This window comes from Phytophthora infestans, genomic scaffold (genome assembly GCF_000142945.1).
Source record: "Phytophthora infestans T30-4 supercont1.30 genomic scaffold, whole genome shotgun sequence".
NCBI classification, from domain to species: domain Eukaryota; phylum Oomycota; class Peronosporomycetes; order Peronosporales; family Peronosporaceae; genus Phytophthora; species Phytophthora infestans.
In genome coordinates, this window is record NW_003303729.1 from 1,099,221 (window position 1) to 1,118,130 (window position 18,910).

Below are 18,910 nucleotides of genomic sequence, written 5' to 3' on the forward strand. Positions count from 1 at the left end.
AAATACGTCCGCTTGCGTCTACAACGACGTTTTGATTTTCAACCAATGATATCTACAAATGGTTCCTTTTTTGAACCAATGAAAACCTGTATCCTCTAATCCATTCACCCCATAATCCCAAATGGAGGAATCTCTATACGACGAGTTCGGAAACTACATCGGTCCGGAGCTTCATAGCAGCGAGGACGAGTCCTCATCCGGCTCAGAAAGCGACGCAGCTAGTGACCACGAGAGTGAACCAGAGGTGGACGACGCAGGACGTCAAGTGGACGCTTTGGCGCTTCACAATGACGAGGACAACGCCATCGTCCTCCACGAGGATAAACAGTACTATCCCGACGCGAGCGATGTCTACGGTGACGCCGAGACGCTCGTTATGGAAGAGGACGCGCAGCCTATCGAAAAGCCCATCATCGAGCCCGTGAAGACGAAAACTTTCTCCGTTTTGGAGCAGAAAACGCCTCGAACGACCTATTCGACGCAATTCCTGACCAGTTTAATGGACCATCCGCAGCTCATCCGCCACGTCGCGGTCATCGGTGATCTTCACCATGGCAAGACGTTGTTTACAGACTTGCTAGTGCAACAGACCCACGTGGACAAGTGGGATCCCGCAGTGGAGAAAAGATTCACAGACACCAGGAAGGACGAACAGGAGCGTAAAGTGTCCATCAAGAGTACACCCGTGTCGCTCGTGCTGCCCACATCCAGAGGGAAGCATTACTTGCTCAATGTGTTGGACTGTCCTGGCCACGTGAACTTCTCGGACGAGACCACAGCAGCTCTCCAAGTGGCGGACGGCGCTGCGGTCGTCGTGGACGCTATTGAGGGCGTCATGATCAATGTAAAACGGGGTGTTTTTTATTTTGTTTTTTTATAATTGATACTGATTTTTATTGCATTTTTATTTTATAGACCGAGAGATTGGTGAAGGCGGCGCTGAGAGCCAATGTAGCCATTGTCTTGGTGCTCAACAAAGTGGACAGACTCATCATTGAGCTCAAACTGCCACCTGCTGACGCATACTTCAAGCTGCTGCATACGATCGAAGAGGTCAACGCTGTTATTGACGCCAATACGCCTGCGAACCAGGAGAAACAGCGTTTATCACCTGAGCTGGGCAATGTGTGCTTTGCCTCGGGTCAACATGGATGGAGCTTTACACTCGAGTCTTTTGCTCAAATCTACTCAGAGACGTACCCAGGAGTGCCTCCGTCGGAACTGGCCAAGCGATTCTGGGGCGATAAATACTTCAACCCGCAGACTCGCTCGTTCACAAAAAAATCGGTACAATTTTTATGTGATTTTATTGCTTTTTATAATGTTTTAAACAATTTCATGTAGCCATATCCAGGTGCGCTGCGGTCGTTCGTCCAGTTCGTGTTGGAGCCGCTGTACAAAATGTACACCAAGGTGCTAAACGGAGACCCGAAGGAGCTCTCTGCGTCGCTACGTGCCATGGGCTTGCGGCTGAAGAAAGAGGAATTGAACTTGAACCCACGTCCGCTGCTCAAGCTGGTGCTGGGCAAGTTCTTCGGCAATGTGACGACGGGTTTCATGGACATGGTGGTGACACACATTCCGTCACCTCTTGAGACTGCAAAGAGCAAACTGGAGACGATTTACACGGGCAGCCAGAACTCGGAGCTGAGCATCGTGCGAGGAATCCAGTCGTGCGACTCTCAAGCGCCTTTGATGGTTAACATCGTCAAGCTGTACTCGTCTCCTGACGGCACGACGTTCAGCGCCTTCGGTCGTGTTTTTTCCGGTGAAGTTCGTGAAGCCAAAGACGTTAAAGTCTTGGGAGAAGCTTACAGCGCTGAAGACGACGAAGACATGTGTACACGCACGATCGAAGGTGTGTGTATTGCTCAAGGACGCTACAAGATCCAAGTGAACCGGATCCCGGCAGGTAACTGGGTCTTACTTGAAGGAGTGGACGCTTCAATCACCAAGAGCGCCACTGTCACGGATGCAGACGAAGATTTGCTTCAAGACGAGGAAGTTGGCATCTTCCGCCCTATTCACATTGCGTTCGCCACTACCGCAGTGATGAAACTCGCTGTGGAGCCTTTGAATCCGGCAGAACTGCCCAAAATGCTCGAAGGCTTACGGAAAATCAGCAAGAGTTATCCTCTCGTACGTACCAAAGTGGAGGAGAGTGGAGAACACGTGATCTTGTGTACTGGAGAGCTAGCAGCGGATTGTATTCTACATGACTTGAGACGCATGTATGCCGAGATTGAGATCAAGGTAGCGGACCCTGTGGTGGCCTTCTGTGAGACTGTAGCTGAGACGTCTTCGGTCCAATGCTTTGCCGAGACACCCAACCAGAAGAACAAGATCACGATGATCTCGGAGCCGTTGGACGCTGGTCTCGCGCTGGACATTGAGACGCGTGCTATCAACCTCGATATGAACACGAAACAAGTCGCTAGCTTCTTTCAGACCAACTACAAGTGGGACGCACTGGCTGCTCGCTCTGTATGGGCGTTCGGACCGGAAAGTAATGGTCCGAATGTCTTATTGGACGATACTCTGGCTACTGAAGTCAACAAGTCTTCGTTGACTATGATCAAAGACAGTATCGTCCAGGGATTCCAGTGGAGTTGTCGGGAAGGTCCGTTGTGTGACGAACCCATCCGCAACACCAAGTTTAAGATCCTGGACGCTACCATTGCGTCCGAGCCGATACATCGCGGTGGAGGTCAAGTGATCCCGACGTCACGACGTGTAGCGTACTCGGCATTCTTGACAGCCACGCCGAGGATGTTGGAGCCCATGTATGCACTGGAAATCCAGTGTCCTGCTGACACCGTGTCGTCACTTTATCAGGTGCTGAGTCGTAGACGTGGACACATCACTCATGACGCACCGAAAGCGGGCTCTCCGTTGTATACCGTGCGAGGCTTCGTGCCTGTGATCGAGTCTTTCGGACTCGAGACCGACCTGCGTGTGTTCACTCAGGGCCAAGCATTCCTCACTCAAGTGTTTGATCATTGGGCAGTGGTGCCTGGGGACCCATTGGACTCGAACGTCGTGCTGCGTCCACTTGAACCAGCGCCAGTGAACGATTTGGCTCGAGAGTTTATGGTCAAGACGCGACGTCGCAAGGGACTGAGTGAGGACGTGAACGTCAGCAAGTACTTTGATGAACCCATGCTACGCGAATTGGCGAGACACGAGGTGGAGCTGCAGAATCTCATCTAGAAAACTTGACAGACGTTATTGTCTCCTTTTGATTGTTTCTGCCATTATTTCAGAATAATGACATCAGGATTTGCTTTTTTTAAGCAAATAAGAAAAATGCAGTAGGTATAACGTTACTGTGCTTTTTGAACGTGACTGTGCTTGACATTTATATGTTTTTTAGGCTGAATGCTTCGGCGAAGGGAGCGTTTGTGCTCTCTACAGGCTCAAATAACCGACTTTCATCTCTTTTCAGCCTTTTGAGTCCTTCGTGCAGCACCAAACGAGGCCGTCAATGTCTCAAACAGGTGTGAGAACTTTAATAAAATAACCTTTACCCATTCTTATGTTTTTTGTGTGGTTTTTGAACGTTTAGTGGTTGGAACAGCCTTGCATCGACCCGGTGGAGCTTAATAGACGACATGCTACAGTGGATGCAGTGATCTCTGCTGAGCGCCGTTCTGTGGGACCTTTCGAGTATCTTCCAGCATTTTCAGAGTTACGAACGCGAGCTGTCCATCTTCACTTGTTCAACCCCCAACTCAATGGATACAAAGCTGTCTTTATCGGTAAGTTGTGGCTTTGTTAATTTGTTCCAGTACCACTCACAACTGACATGGAAACAGGATTTTACTGGTCTTCAGAAATGGCTCCGAGAATTTCAAGTGCTTGCAAGAAAATGTGTCGAAGATGGGGAATTTCCAGTTCAACTCGAAATTTTGTACTCGACACGACTTCGTCCAATTCAGTTGCTGTGTTCTCAAGATCTTGAGCCCTTCTGTACATCGATCCAAGACATGCAAGACGCTATGGAGATAGACAGTGAGAATGAGATGAGAGCGTCGACGTCACATCTGCAAGAAATACGTCGTCAAATTAGCCAATGTGAAGTAAACGTTACAGTAGCTGTCAAGCAGGTGGGTACATAGGTAGCCTACGCTAGCTGCTACCGTGTCTAAAACCTCTGAATTTCGATGTAGACTGCGACGTTGCTCTCCATCGCCGAAGACCGGATCAAAGTCATCTACGCTGACGACGACCAGAGTTCCATGGCTAAGTTGGGAATTGTTCTCCGTGTCTCTCGTCAAGATAGTCACCGTATACAACAACATAGTGGGGAGCATCTCAGCGTCATCCGAGCCTCAAGAGCGTCTGGAGTTTGGTTTTCTACTCCCATGATCGACTCTCTAGGAGCCAAATGGAAAGCTCTGAAGCGCAATTACGAAGATGCCGAAGCGGATCTGGTAGATTTCTTGACGACGGAATTTCGATCACGTTTTCAGTGTTTTCTGCACGAATTGGAGCGTCGTGTGGCGGAGCTGGGACGTCCTCGTGAGCTTCGCACTGGTCTCACACAAACGCAAGTTTGTCCGTGCTTCCATTGCAGCAGAAAACATTTCAATTCTTTCATTACGTGGTCTTTTTAACCCTTTTACGCAGAATTTATCTAGCGAGTCGGATGAAGTTAACAGTGACGTGACTATCGAGTTATCAGAGAAGACGTTTCTGCTGCTAGAAGGCGATCAGAAGAAGGGCGATTGCAGTCTTTTGCAGCTTGTGGGGCTTGTGGCTATGCTGAACCAACTCGGCTGCTTTGTTCCTTGTAAAGAGGCGGTGATACCCGTCTTTGATGCGATGTTCCTACGTACTGGAGCGCATGATCAGCAGCTGTACGGATACTCAACTTTCATGACTGAAATGCGCGAAATGAGCCACATTTTCGCTTCCATGACGTCGAATTCGCTCGTGCTGATCGAAGATTTGTGTCGAGGCACTTCAACATGTACGTTAGTATCACAACGTTTGTTCTCTACCCTAGTTTTTGATATTTTATGTGATGATTCAGCTGAAGGACTGGCGTTGGCTGTAGCCATGTGTCTTTATCTCATGGAGTCCAAGACGCTAACGTGTTTCTCCTCTCAATGGCGTGAACTTACTGACCAATTATCAAAGCAGTCAGCTTGTACCACTCCAGACTGGAGTCACCAAAACACAAATATCGATCCGAACAAAACACCGAAAGCTGCGTTTAAAACACTCATGAGGGACTGCGACCTTCCTCCAGACCTCATTACTCTCATTAACGAAGAAATAAACCAGTCTTGAGTAGTAATTGTATTTTTTTTTTAACTTTGCGATAAATGCACTAGCGTCTGGTACCTCCGTGTACTGGGACGATGGCTTGAGAGGTGGATAAGTAGACGTTACGCTGTTCACGCGCCTCTCTCGATCTCTTCATCTCTTGCTGTCTACGTCTGTCGGATTCATTGCTCGAAGTACCGTTCTTCTTGTAAATTGTACCGTAGTCGTGAGAGGTCAAAGTGAACTTGGAAGCTTGTTCCGCAGCAGTAGGAATGTGAGGTCTCCCGTGCTCAAAGATGAGGTCATACGAAAGGCCCTGACGGATCATGTTCCGTTCCACTAGATTCTCTGCTGGCGCTAGGGCACATTTGTCCGGCATCTCTCGTGGTTGAATAAAACTCGCAGAGTACTCCGAGTGTTTATTTACCACCTTGGACGAGCTGTTCCGAGCCAACTCGGCACCGATCCGGTCCTCCACATAGTTGCCAAGCTTCACTCCAGTAGAGAACGAGTTCTTGTGGCCGCAGATTCCATACCCGACGTCCATTCTGCTGGTCTGTAAAGGTTGAAATGACCTGAGCAATGAGGACGAGAAACACTGATCACTTCTACCTTAAATAGTTGCTACTAACCAGTCTTGAAACCATTGTCTATTCTTATCGAACTGCTCATCAGATTGAGATATTTAAAGCTGAAGATCTGGAGTGTTAGGCACTCGATAGAGGAAGATGGATGATGACCCTTTAGCTGTCATGAACGGTACTGTTGGTACCACCTTTTCCGGCTTCCATTGAGCGATCTGGAACACGTATGTGACCACACGTGTCCCTGGACGCAACTTGAGTTGTAACATTCTTGAAATATCCTTATGGGGTAAAAAGAAAAGTACCACGACATCTGCGTTCCTCATATCAATCTCCATGAAGTCGGCATGAACGATCTCCACTTTCTCTCTTAACGATGTCGCTGGATCGAACGTCTTTTCCCTACTTATTTCTTGTTCTGGACGCTCATTTTTCTCGTTCTCTTCTTTCGCTGCTCGTTCTAGATTTCGACGTCTTGAGAGCTTCACGAGAGCTTCGTCCAGCTCTACACCAAGAGCTTTCTTGAGCTCGGGACACTGCACTGCTGCCTCGATGACCACGCGGCCGTCACCGCTACCAATATCCACCAACGTCTCACCAGGTTGCAGAGAAGCTACACGCAATATTGCATTCACAGCCTCCAGCTTTGCTGGCACGAACGGGGACCAAGCTGAGAGCATTAGAAATCAACAACAAGTGTCAAAAAGCGTATTTCTTTAACTGTCCGCAATAGTGATAACTGGACGAAATCGCACGCAAATTGTTCCGAGCTCGCTCTACATGCACTCGCCGACTCTTGTTGCCTCGGAAAAGAGCTTGGAGCCTGACAACGCCACCTACGCCGACATTACTATTCTTTCCGATCTTGGTCTCCATTGATACAGTGCCGCTTCAACTTTAATTCGATTAAAGGATCTTATTAACCAATCCGAATCACAAATCTTTATTGCCAATAAGATATGCTCATACGAAATGATTTTATCCAATTGAAACGACGGAGTGCTGTCGACGGACGCCAATGATGGCATTCCTAAATCATCATCCGCCATGCACGCTGAGGCGTGGCTAGCGCTGCACCTGCCGCAGCTGACACACTATAATGCGCCACATCATCTCCACAAGCAGATATACGATTGCATCCATGAAAATGAGGGCGATTGGAGCGATCTGGACGCTGTGGCGACGACCAAAGCAGCGTCGGAGACTACCAATCGTCGCAAACTGCGCGTAGAGGCTTCGATGCCGCTCCCAGCTGCAGAAAAAGTGCTGCGAGTGGCTCACGAGTGGAATTTCACTTCAATTCCAGACGCTCAGACGCAAATGAAGCGCTACGCAGCAAGATGATACAACTGGCTGAGGATGCGATTTTGGAGGATAAAGAAGCGATAGAGTCTGAAGAGGAGAGCGAAAAAGAGCAAGAAGTGGAGCGCATCGTAAGGCAACTGCATTTACTGGCATTCTCCATTCGCTTTGGAGCCAAATCGGACGAAATGGCGTACTACGTGCTGAATACTCTGGGCTCAAGGTAAGACAGCGACGAGTTTGCTGCAACTTAACTGCTTTACTAATACTGTTGTAGTCTTCGTGAAAATGACGACGAGAGAAATCTCCAAGTGATGCCGATCTTCTGTATGGAGCAACAGAAACTTTTCTCTGTTGCATGGACGACAAGAGATGTTCCTTCCGGAGTGGAACTGGTGCGTCCATTGGCGGGTAAAATCTCATTGATGGGGCTATGTAAAAAGAGCTACTGGGAAGCGAGATTCGAGACGGAAGACGAGTTTGATTGGTATTGTGAATACTCACATATTCGCAAGTTACTCAATTCCTATATCCTCAAAACTCAGCGAGTATTGATCGCGGGTACCGGTACCAGTCGGTTGCCTTTAGAAATGGCACTAGATGGCTACACAGATATCGTCGCTGTGGACTACGCCGCGAATGTGATTGAGAAGATGCAAACTCGCAGTAAGGAGAACAACTGGGGTGTCCGCTTTCTAGAAGCAGACCTTACTCAGATGAAAGGCTGGGAGTCCAACTCGGTGGACTGTGTGGTCGACAAAGGCTGTCTGGATGCGATGCTACTGCAGCCTGAGACGGACGCTGTTGACACGAACTGGAAGCTGGTGGCTCCAGAGTCTCCAGATGACCTCAGTGATGTCAAGAACAGTATGCAACAACTGGCACGGGTCTTAAGACCCGACGGTTTGCTCTTCTTCCTGACGTTCGGTAGTCCTAGTAACCGCGTCAATATGTTTGACTGGACTTCCGATACTGAAGAATGTATGGAATGGGACATCCTGCAATGTCTGGAGATGAGTCCCACGAGGTCTCAGCACACATTCGTCACTCGTTTCTATCTGTTCGTAGTACGGAAGAAACTCATTTAAGAGTTTGTTTTTAAAATAGAAACTGATTCGTTCTAGATTTGGTGAAGTTCCAAAAATCAGTTCACTTCCTCTTCGTCTTTCAAAAGTGGCATGCAACTCATTTCTGCGTATTCGCCTCCAAGAGTTCGCATCAGATCCTGCCATAAGTCAGCAGACGCGTTAAGTGCGAGAGACACGGGGGCCTTGACAGCTACCCACGAGCCTTGTTTGAGCTCCGAATCCAATTGGCCAGGCGACCAAGCAGACACACCGCTCATAAACACGACGTCTGTCTGCTTAGCAGTCTCGTCGTAGATGGCCCTCGCAGCAGTATCCAGATCCACGCCCACAAAGAGACTCGGGTCATTTGCAGTCGGGAAATTCGATGTGGCTACACGCTGACCTCCAAAGTCCGCTCTACCATGTAGAACCTGCTCATCACTTATGGTCAGATATTATACTATTTTTTTTCTAACATGATAATAGTAATATTTACCTCTGCGTTCCTCGTGAACACTGGCCCTCCCTTTCGTACTGTGCTTGTTGCGAAGGCTCTTGTCACTCTTGAAGGCACTTGGAACGCACGTCCGAGAGGCTTTTCTGACACTTTATTGACGATAAACCCCTTGGATCCTTCTGGTTTATGCTCTGTGAGAATGACCACCGAGCGACTGAAAATCCCCTGTAGAAGCGGATGAGCGAGGAGAAACACGCCTGACGCCGCATTCCTGTAGTAATACGGAGAGTGTCAGCATGTTGAGTGGGTTTCCTTCGTGTTTGAAGCATACTAAAGTCGTCGTACTCTGCCAATTGCACGTCGTCGAGTGTCCGTGTCTCGAGAGAGTTTTTGGGAGGTAATTTGAGGGCTTTAGCCTCTGCCAACGTGTCGTTGAGCGCCCGTAGAGCCACGAATGCAGTGTCGATGCCATCTACGCCATCCGTAGGCTTGCGAAACTCTTCTCGCACGAGTTGTAGTAATGTGGGGCGACGAGAGTCTGGGAGGTACAAGTGCCGACCACCGAGAAAGCGCAATAGCGAGCGGTTAAAGGCCTCTACGTGTGGTAGACGCGTCTTTGAGCCTGGAGCGAATACAGACTCGCGTAGATCTGTCGATATTAGCGCTCGCAGAGACGCGTGGCTGTTCAAGAGCTTCGCGGCGGCCACCAGCTCCCGGTACAGCGCCCTGGACAGGCTCATTATTGGGGTGGCAACAGAAATGGAACGTGATGATTGGACTAAAAAACATTTAAAATGTAAATGAATGAAGTACAGTATTTGGTCAGATTTAGGACAGGCATCTTGGTGGCCGGACATGAATGGTTGTTGGCTGCTGCGATGGGAGTCTCACCATGGGACACTAGCAAGTCGCCCAACTGTTCTGTGGTCGAGGCGATCTGCAGGTGCCAATTCTGGCAAACAAAATAGTTACATGTAGCATTTGCAGGCCTCAAATTGCGGCATTGGAGACAAGCTGTTTTTGTGGCATACTGCCAGTGGCAGCGAACGCCTCTATTCGTCTCAATCAGGTCCAACGGTGAATAAGGCGTTGCAACAGAACTGCGACGATTGACAGTCAGATACTTATCCTGAGGATACCGCCTCCATCTTGAGTCAAACATGGTCAAATGGAGTCCACGGATTTGATTACGCGGAGTTGCATTAACATCAGTGCACGACCACAACTCACCATGTCGGTGATTTCACTGCGTGTGACTGTGCGAAGATTCAGAGGGTCTAGTAGCTCTATTTGAGCTCGTAAATTGCACGCTGGCCCCGTCGGAACGAAGTGGCAGTGTAACATCACCACTGATGTTGCTGGAGAAAAAGAAAATAAGGTCAAAACAGTCACCAAGTAGCCTGTCCCGTAACACTTCGGGTGGAATAGGGAGCTGTTCCTGGACCTTTCTACATCACATTATTAGCCAATAATAATTGCTCTCTAAATCATATAGACCAATCCGTGCGCGGTGGAAGTTCCACTGGAACGCAAATCGGCGGCCATCAACAGTAGAGTTCATTATCGGAAGAGCTGCACAGTTATCATTTTGCAAGCAAGCCATGCAGGAAGAGGCCAGTGTCGTTTCGCTCTCGATGGATGAGGACGACGAGTTGACTGAGTTCTACCCGCTCGACAGTCTGGACGAGGAGCCGCAGCCGCAGCGGCAATCCGAGGAAACGCCTGTCAGCAGCCGCCCGACGGTAGAGACAAACGGACCGTGGACGACGTCTCGCGATCAAGTCGCGCTGCAGTTCTTCTGGCAAGGTTACGACGCCTACGTGACGTGCAAGGATAAGGAGAGTGTAGCCCCGTGTTTCTACAATGCTCAGTGCGCGGGCCAATCCTCCGACAACGAATTCGTGCATATTATGCCCGTGGACGAGGTGCGGGAGCGCCACATCCTGGACGATATGCGCGTGCAGCTCGTGTCTATCAGCTCTGGCAAATATCTGCGAGCCACACACGTCTCCAAATACCTCAAATGGTCTCGCTCACGCGACGAACAGACGGTGTTTGTGATCCAGATTTCCGACCGCAAGCCACTCACTCCAAGCTCCAAGTTCACATTAACCAGTTGCTTCTGGCCGGACCGCGCCGTCGGATTCACACAGGCCTTCCCGCTTGGAGGCGGTCGCGAGGTCAACAAGGCTATTGGGTTCTTAACATTAGAGAAGAGGAAAAACCAGGCCCCTCTATTATTTCCCATCCGCTTCAGAGCTTTGTTGCGCTCCCAGCGAGATGATCGAGGGTCTATGGTGGCCAGATTCCAACGGCCCACACCGTTCGTGACGGCCACGGACATGCTGTTTATCGGTATAGATGATGCGGATAGAGTGAGTGACGTTCCCTTGGCACGAGTGGCATCGCCGCCATCGTCGGGTTCTGGATCTCCTGCCGACCGCGCATCTATCGACGGGCGTCTGTCTGTCTCAGAGGACGAGATATGGGAGAATTGCACGTTCTGTAACGTTTTATTCCGTGCGCGTGGCGACCTCATTGCCCATATCCGCGATACCCACGGGGAGATGTTGCATCGCGTGTCTGTCCCAGGAACGTTCTGCACTCGCTGTGGAACCCGACGAGTCGAGGGCCAGTGCACACGCTGCATCCAGGACGTCTAACATAAGATAAAACTGTCGAGAGAATGGAGGATATTTAAGCTGGAGTACGACATTGTTGCCGAGTCTTTCGGCGGTGGCGGTTGCTTGTGTAAATTTTGTATTGTATTTTGCCGATGAAGGAAAGAATATTTTTCTAAAGATTTCGTTTGTCTCCTGTGCTGGTGTGATAACTTGATGATTAATAACAACTGGAGATCATTTCAACAATTGCACTCACTTCGCCTGTCAGTGACAGGAAGCGGCCATACGTTCTCTTCCAACACGCCCGGAAAATACCGGCTACATAGGTATTTATTTGTAGAGGCAGCTGATACAGAAACTGCTTATAAAGTATTTCTAAAGTGTTGCCGGTATCATTTTGACGCAAGTATAGAGGTTTATCTGATTACGTAAATCTCCTCAGTAATGTCACTTTTGTGGTCCACGGTACAATGCAATTTCTGAGGCCACACAGACGTGCGCCACCAGAAGTGAAAACGCCGACTAGATCAAGCAAGACAATGGCCGAGAAGGAGTGCACCGCGAAAGTGACCGAGGGCCCTGTGCTCGGCAAGTCCGGCAAGAAGATTTGCTGTTCATGTCCGACTACCAAGCAGGCACGCGACCTGTGCATCGTTAATAACGGCCAGGACAAGTGCAAGGACATCATTGAGGCCCACAAGGCCTGCCTGCGCAGCGAAGGCTTCACGATCAAGTAAGCGGCAACTGCATAGCACAATCAGCAACGCGCAGACATTCTGCTGCACGTATATATGAAGGACACGCGAGCGACAACAGCGTTAATAAATGCAACAGAGCGACTGCCACTCGTGATTAAAAACACGAAAGTCTTGTTGTGTCGGTTACTCTGAGACCTTGACTGCCTTGTGCTGCTCTGACGTCGCTGGCACATCATCAAACGACGTCGTCTATAACCCATCCTCTTCGAGTGGAATGTAGCCTCGGCTAACATGAAGAATCATGCGATGCCGGTGGAACGGAATGTCCTTTTGCACAAACGACAGCGGCTGCAACAGGCAACAGACAACAGGCAACAGGCACCAAATTAATCTCGACGTGAATACGTCATCACCAGCCAAACGCACCTTGTTTTGCGACAGGTAATCGGCAAACATGCAAGAGAAGACACCGCAATCCGATCCGTTGTTCTGCTGAGGCGTGTCGGGCGTGGTGGTTACCAGCTCCCAGCCTTCGTCGTTAAATTTTTGCTTCTTCTTGTGCTCGGACTCGTCGTGTAAATACCTGGCGAGAGATACCGTAGTGAGGACACTGCAATGTCAGCCACTGGAATATTGACAATTAGAGCTTACCTCAACAGCACTTTTAGACATGCAGCGCCACTCCCATGCATGGAGTCGTAGTACTGGATGCGCTTCTCTGTCATGAAGATGACAGCCATACACCAGTGCATCTGTTGCACACAAAGGCAACAGGAAATGTTTGTCAGATGCAGGAGTGTTGGTAATTGCAACTAAGAAACACACGTACGTTGCCAATATTCACAGGCATAAAAATCTTGTCCATGGCAAACAAATCAATCTAAACAAACACAATATGTCAGGATGAGTGGAGGACAACAATAATTCTTGACAAATCTACCTTTCGTGTCCATCGACGGACATTTATGAAGTTGTAGCCATTCTCCGACACTTTTGTATAGAAGAAAGAGTTGAAGAAGTGGCTGCGCTTGGGTAGAACACCAGCCTTAAAAAGAGCTTCATCGCGGTCGCTCATCATCTGGAAATAAAAGTTAATCACCTGTGATAATACATGCACAGGTTAGACACAACTAGTTGCCACCGAGTTGCATGCATCCGATCAACACGAACCTCGTCGTTCAGCCACGTCCTCGGTAGCATACACTGCAAATGACGACGTGTGATGTCCACGTTGTATTTCTGGATAAGCACCTCCTCCATGGGGCCTTCGTGCAGCGCATCCTCGACAATCTCGAGAAGTTCCGGTGGTAGCTCCTTGTTGCGCAGCTTCTCTTCTTCCTCATCGAACACGTCTTCGGCAATATCATATATATCTTCAAGCAGCACTTCCTCCAAAATTGTCTAAACACGCACAATAGTCAGCAACAACTCAGCAACAATTCATCGCAATAATATTCTCCATACATTTGCCTCCCGCTCCGCAAGGCGGTTGTAGAACAGTCGATCAGCTTCGGACGTGCGTGACAAATGCTGAGCGCGTAGTGTCGCTGGCAACAAACAACACATTCAAAACACACAGATTTTGTCATCAGTGAAATCTACAAAACACACGTATTTTTTCAAAACTGGCACCTTCCAGCTCAGCAATTTCCTCTTCGCGAGCCTGAGCTGTGATGCTAATTTCATTCTTCGTGCCGTTGGTGGCAATCGGCACTGGCTTCGCATTCTTCTCATCGTCTTTGGAAGACTCCGAAGACTCAGTGTCCTCCTGCCACAGCAATTTATCAGCTCAAGCTTATGACAAACCACAATTTCCACAAGTTTCGCACCTTTGACTCGCTGTCACTTGCCGTCTCCGCACCATTCTCTTCCTTGGCGATCTCTACATGCTCGTGCTCCTGGATATCGGAGCGTTTTGCCATCATACCGAGACTACATGCACCGCCAGTACGACGACGATCGCTGCGCCCTCTGAGTTCGCTCTGTAGCCTCCTGAAAATGGCCTGATTGCGTGTTCTCTGCTCCTGTGCGTGGTCCACCTTCTCGAACGTCACCTTTTGCTTCTTCTTGGGCGACGGACCGTATTCCTCGCGGTTATATTCCTCTAGACGTCGTCGGTATTTGTCAAAGCTGAGCTGCTCGGGATCGGAGACCTCCTGACGCACTGATAGCCCCGTGTAGTATGCTTGGGCGGCCAGCGGAGGCTTGAGCAGATCCACGGGGAAGTCCCGCTGCAAATTGTAGCTGTGGCGAGCTGCGTCCTTTAAGCGCTGCTGGTAGCGCCACTCATCCAGCGAGACCTGCGTCTGCTGCTGTAGGAGTATTCACGGTATGTCAGTCATAGCGATCGCAAAGAGAAGAGCATGATGCAGCGCACCATTCGGCTCCCGTAGCTGTGTCCCCTGTGAAATAAATTTATGCTAAAATAACAAATGAGAGGTGCTACAATTTAGAAATATTACGCTGACTTTAAAGTGTTCATTTTCGCAAATGTTGTGTTACGATGACCAATGAGAGGTGTCGAGGTATTAAGCAGTCTGTGGCAATTTTGATTGGGTATTAGTGGCGACAGTGCTATCCAGGGAGGACATTCCGCTGCTGAATGTAACTCCTCTGTCTTTAGTCGCCAGGGCCATCCTGTGCAGCATGGTTATCCCGACCAAGAAGTCGCAGGTGGGCACCAAGGTGCGGCAGGGCTAGCGTGAGATGGAGTGTGACGGGGTCACACAGCACCTTGCGCAAGAGGAAGTTATCTTCCGAGAGTATACAAACTCTCAGTGAACGGCAGTTCACAGGTCCCCTCTTTTATTAAAGAGAGCGAAGTGACCCAAATAAGGTAGATTGTAAACTGAGTATATTTATAGATAGATTAAGTTTGGGTTTAATACAAACTGTTAGTTACCTATAGAAATGCAATGTCATTTAACCAATGGTTGGCTTTGAACGACCTTGGTACCTTGTACCAAATATCTCGGAGTATGACGTGTCATACTCCTGTGTGAAGTGTCACACTTCATGTAACCAGGGTACACTTAGGGCTACGTACCCCGTTACATCCTCCCCCACTTAGGTTCGGTTTACCGACCAATCAGAATGAAGAGGTGTTCGTCACAAACTCTCATTCTCAAAGTCGAAAACCATCGACTTGGCCGCGCGAGCGCGGCGGAGGCTCACTTCACAGTTAGAGCCTCGAGCAGCAACCTGTGCGCTCTTCGTCTAGGTCTCCACTTCGACCGTTAACATGCCTCGTGGCACTACTAAGAGCGGTGCTAAGACACGCTCCAAGGCTGCAGCCGGTAAGGCGCAGGCCAAGAGCACTAAGCCTCACGGCAAAGGCTCTGCACTCAAGGAGGCTACTCAGGTGGCCTCCGAGGCGATCGGTTCCTCGGGTGACGCGGCTGCGGACAAGCGCGCAAGCAGGCGCCGCAGTCCGTCGCCCTCGTCTTCAGACAACCGTCCGAACCCTCGGTTCGTATAACGCGAGCTCAACTCGGGCAGTGAAGACGATGCCGAGTCCGAGAGCACTCAGGATGCTCCTGCGGGCTCTGTGGGAGGGCACAGCCCAGTGCCCAGTGAGCACAAAGAAGGCAGCGTGCAGTCGCCCGCTAGTGATCACGGTGATCACAGTCCCAGGACCTCTGTGCGCTCTGAGAGTCCGGCCGTTAAGGCTAAGGGCGCTCCCAAAGCCGGTGGCGATGAGGAAGAGAATCCTCGCAAACGTCTCTCGCTTGCCGAGGGTCTTGCGCGCGCTAAGGCCTCTAAAGCCGAAGGCGCCAAGCCCTCAAAGAAGCGTACCGCCTCTAAGTCTCCACTCCGCGAGGAGAAGGAGACTCGACGCTCCTATCAGAGTCTCTTCGGCTCCTCGGATGAAGAGGAGGAGAAGGAGGAAGAGGAGGAGGAGGAGGGTGCTATCGTTGAGCCCCGGGAGGTCTCGAATGACCTCGACCAGCAGCAGGAGGAATTCCAAGCTGCCCAGCGTGTGCGTGGGGGTTCGGTGGCGGCACCCGTCAGCCAGGGAGCTGCCATCAACTCAAGAGGGTATTGGCTTCCCGAGGAGAGCTCTGGGGTTGACCTCTTCTTAGAGCTTCTCGTCGCTCCTCGTGGCCTTGTACTTCTAGGAGCATCTATGAACGAGCCCTTGTTCAGAAAGAACAGTTGTTCGTCGACAACTTGGAGGCTGCTCGGTGTGTGCTTCTCGCGCAACACCGCATTCCCCTTAAGGACTTCACGACTTGTCGTAAGAAGCCCGAGACCCGGGGTGGTCTCTATCCTGTTTGGGGATACCCCTGGGTTATGCCCGAGAACTGTCCCACGTGGAGTTCTTGTGAGGACATGTTCTGAGCGTGGGTGGAGACTCTCAAGTACTCGCCCACGAAGTTATGGGAACTCCATGAAGATCAGCAGCTGTCCCACATCCTGGACCAGCGTGATCTTCGTGTGAGGTTTGCCCACTTGATCAGCAAGCGTATGCTGCCAAGGGACATCCTGAAGCGCGGCTTTTAGCGCTCACGATGAGCGCGGGTACGGTATGTATTCATCGACCGTACCCCGTTCGGGCAAGAAGCCCCGGACTACTTATGAAGCTGCCGCCGCTTCTGTTCCCAGATTGCGACAGCCTTCGGGCAGTCAATCAGGAGCAGTTCAATCGGCTCCCACGAGTTCTCGGAGTGGGCATAACCCCTCCACTTCACGAGGAGCTGTCGCTTGCCGCGACACCGTTGCTCCTGGAGGATCCGCTCCACGTGGAAGTGGGCTTCTCCATTCCGGTCAAGCAGGGGCGGAGGTGCCCTCGTACGAGTACGAGTACTCGGCGCCTCCCGAGAGCCACTCTCGTCCGAGTGCTCCGACTGCGGGTCCGACACAGGACCCTGAGGTTGACCGCCTCCGTCAACGTGTCCTCGTGCTTGAGATTGCACTTGGCCTTGGGACTGGCGGTAATGCTGCCACCCAGGCCGGGAATCAGGGCGAGATCGCTCGTCTTGCGGGCCGCCTGGACCTGGTGGATCGAGAGGTCGCGAGCCTGCACCTGCGGGTGGATCGCCGGGCCTCTTCGTCCGATCTGGACGAGGCCTTTCGCATGATCCGACGGATCGCGGCTTTGTTGCCACGTTCGAAGCCGCCTGCGGCACACTCCCAGACGTACGCGTATGGTGCGTACCCGGCGTACTCAGCGTACTCGGCGTATGGCGCCGGGGTCCGTTCGTATGGAGCCCCTCCGGCGTACGGTCTTGACCGCAGCCTTGCCGTCCCGACCGAGACTTGGGTGCCTGCTCCGACGCCCTCGTCGACGACTGGGACCGGCCCTCGCTTCGAGGAGCTGGGTCAAGGGGGATCTGCGAGTCAGCAACCCCCTGCGGGTCAAAGTACCGCTTAAGACGTCCGACATAGAACGTCGGGTGCGTCGTCATTGACTTTGGAAGGTCGATGGTGTACGGCGCACCATGTCTGGCCAGGACTGCAAAAGGTCCATTGAAGCGGTGCTTCAGTTTGTTGCTGCCGACAGAGCTAACAGTGTCTAGAGGTAGGTTCCTCGTGTCTAGCAACACTAAGTCACCAACCTCAAATATACTTAAGTTTCCTCTTCCTTATTTGTCTGAGTACTCCTTTTGTTTATCTTGGGCCGCTGCCATGGCATCGCGGACCCTGCTGACAATGTTCAGCTTGGTATCCACAAAGGATTTCACCTGTTTCGCGACAGGCGAAAAATCGGGCCTCACATCCGAGAACCGGGGAGTAAAGGGCTTTTCGAGCCTCTCCCCCACATCGGGGATGGAGGAGTCAGTGTCTCCTCGAAGAGTGAGAGGCACTCTGGGGTGGCGGAAGCCGTTCAAGTAGAACGGCGTGAACCCCGTGGACGCGTGCACAGCGTTGTTAAGCGCAAACTCAACAAATGGAAGCTGCGACGACCACGTACGTGGCGCTGCCGCGCACACACTGCGCAGAGTGTCCTCGAGCACTCGATTGACGCGCTCTGTTTGGCCGTCTGTCTGCGGATGATCCGCAGTGAACATCTGCAGACGAGTTCCCAGTAAAGGGAACAGCGTTTTCCAAGACCGCAGCAGTGAACCGCGGGTCTCGGTCCGAGACAATCGTCTCTGGGAGACGGCGATAGCGGAACACGCCATCGACGAACAACCCTGCGGTTTGTTCGCCTGTGACGGTGACGGAAACCGGAGTAAGATGTATCATCTTGCTCAGCCGACACACGAACACCAAAATTCCGGTGTTGCCGTGTCCGTCGGCGGGAAGCCCAAAGATGAAGTCAAGACTCATCGACGTCCAACAATCAGCCGGTACGGGCAGGCTCTGTAATGGAGCCGAAGAGTGCCCTGCGGGTTTAACCCGCTGACATGTTTCACATGTCTTGACGTACCGGGCGACCCACTTGTACATGTGGGTCCACCAGAAGGACTGAGAGACCGACAGAAAGGTCTTCTCGCGGCATAAGTGGCCGCTGGAGGGCGCGTCATGCGCCTCCGCGAGGATGTCGAACTTCAGATCCTCGTCGTTGGGTACGACCACCCGTGGAGGATCAGTGGGCTCCACCCGATAATAGAGGAGGCCCTCCTTCAACTCATATCGGTGGAGCCGTGAGCGCTGTCGCGACGAGAGCCAGTCGGACTTCGCGCTCGTTCCGGCCCTAAGGAACTTGACGATAGGCGCGACAGCCTCATCGTCCCGATACGCCATGCGTATCCGATCATATAGATCCGATGTCACCCGCGTGATGCGGGCCAACTCATAGTCGGGACGCCGAGAGAGGGCGTCCGCAAGCACGTTGAGCTTGCCCGGCTTGTATTCGACGCGGAAGTTGTATTCCGCGAAGAAGGACAGCCACCTCGCCATCCTTTGGGAGAGGTGAGGCGAGTTAGTCGCCGTCCTCAAGGACGCGTGGTCTGTGTAGATC

At 51.2% G+C, this 18,910-nt stretch overlaps 9 protein-coding genes across 9 annotated transcripts; 5 read left to right on the forward strand and 4 right to left on the reverse strand.

Moving 5' to 3' along the window:
* Positions 1 to 121: 121 nt before the first annotated feature.
* On the forward strand, positions 122 to 3,210 carry PITG_13905 (116 kDa U5 small nuclear ribonucleoprotein component, putative; the record flags this gene model as incomplete). The annotated part of the gene is made up of 4 exons (XM_002899526.1): positions 122 to 189; positions 235 to 844; positions 916 to 1,287; positions 1,345 to 3,210. The coding sequence occupies 4 exons, from the start codon at positions 122 to 124 to the stop codon at positions 3,208 to 3,210; spliced, it is 2,916 nt and encodes a 971-aa protein (XP_002899572.1).
* Positions 3,211 to 3,734: 524 nt separating this feature from the next.
* On the forward strand, positions 3,735 to 5,059 carry PITG_13906 (uncharacterized protein; the record flags this gene model as incomplete). Its single annotated transcript, XM_002899527.1, has 3 exons — positions 3,735 to 3,758; positions 4,170 to 4,553; positions 5,036 to 5,059. 3 exons carry the CDS (start codon positions 3,735 to 3,737, stop codon positions 5,057 to 5,059), a joined length of 432 nt encoding a protein of 143 aa, XP_002899573.1.
* Positions 5,060 to 5,335: 276 nt separating this feature from the next.
* PITG_13907 (uncharacterized protein) lies at positions 5,336 to 5,818 on the reverse strand (the record flags this gene model as incomplete). The annotated part of the gene is made up of 2 exons (XM_002899528.1): positions 5,336 to 5,459; positions 5,517 to 5,818. 2 exons carry the CDS (start codon positions 5,816 to 5,818, stop codon positions 5,336 to 5,338), a joined length of 426 nt encoding a protein of 141 aa, XP_002899574.1.
* A 138-nt stretch (positions 5,819 to 5,956) lies between these two features.
* PITG_13908 (uncharacterized protein) lies at positions 5,957 to 6,731 on the reverse strand (the record flags this gene model as incomplete). The annotated part of the gene is made up of 3 exons (XM_002899529.1): positions 5,957 to 6,237; positions 6,328 to 6,525; positions 6,611 to 6,731. 3 exons carry the CDS (start codon positions 6,729 to 6,731, stop codon positions 5,957 to 5,959), a joined length of 600 nt encoding a protein of 199 aa, XP_002899575.1.
* A 171-nt stretch (positions 6,732 to 6,902) lies between these two features.
* On the forward strand, positions 6,903 to 8,245 carry PITG_13909 (uncharacterized protein; the record flags this gene model as incomplete). The annotated part of the gene is made up of 4 exons (XM_002899530.1): positions 6,903 to 7,138; positions 7,192 to 7,380; positions 7,435 to 7,568; positions 7,746 to 8,245. 4 exons carry the CDS (start codon positions 6,903 to 6,905, stop codon positions 8,243 to 8,245), a joined length of 1,059 nt encoding a protein of 352 aa, XP_002899576.1.
* A 56-nt stretch (positions 8,246 to 8,301) lies between these two features.
* PITG_13910 (uncharacterized protein) lies at positions 8,302 to 9,421 on the reverse strand (the record flags this gene model as incomplete). The annotated part of the gene is made up of 4 exons (XM_002899531.1): positions 8,302 to 8,655; positions 8,721 to 8,763; positions 8,830 to 8,952; positions 9,027 to 9,421. 4 exons carry the CDS (start codon positions 9,419 to 9,421, stop codon positions 8,302 to 8,304), a joined length of 915 nt encoding a protein of 304 aa, XP_002899577.1.
* An 894-nt stretch (positions 9,422 to 10,315) lies between these two features.
* Positions 10,316 to 11,060, forward strand: PITG_13911 (uncharacterized protein; the record flags this gene model as incomplete). The annotated part of the gene is made up of 2 exons (XM_002899532.1): positions 10,316 to 10,978; positions 11,043 to 11,060. The coding sequence occupies 2 exons, from the start codon at positions 10,316 to 10,318 to the stop codon at positions 11,058 to 11,060; spliced, it is 681 nt and encodes a 226-aa protein (XP_002899578.1).
* Positions 11,061 to 11,821: 761 nt separating this feature from the next.
* Positions 11,822 to 12,189, forward strand: PITG_13912 (uncharacterized protein; the record flags this gene model as incomplete). Its single annotated transcript, XM_002899533.1, has 1 exon — positions 11,822 to 12,189. One exon carries the CDS (start codon positions 11,845 to 11,847, stop codon positions 12,040 to 12,042), a length of 198 nt encoding a protein of 65 aa, XP_002899579.1.
* A 113-nt stretch (positions 12,190 to 12,302) lies between these two features.
* PITG_13913 (SUMO protease, putative) lies at positions 12,303 to 14,383 on the reverse strand (the record flags this gene model as incomplete). Its single annotated transcript, XM_002899534.1, has 10 exons — positions 12,303 to 12,351; positions 12,386 to 12,586; positions 12,655 to 12,755; positions 12,833 to 12,883; positions 12,944 to 13,102; positions 13,174 to 13,404; positions 13,468 to 13,550; positions 13,636 to 13,771; positions 13,833 to 14,315; positions 14,381 to 14,383. 10 exons carry the CDS (start codon positions 14,381 to 14,383, stop codon positions 12,303 to 12,305), a joined length of 1,497 nt encoding a protein of 498 aa, XP_002899580.1.
* Between the last annotated feature and the right edge of the window lie 4,527 nt (positions 14,384 to 18,910).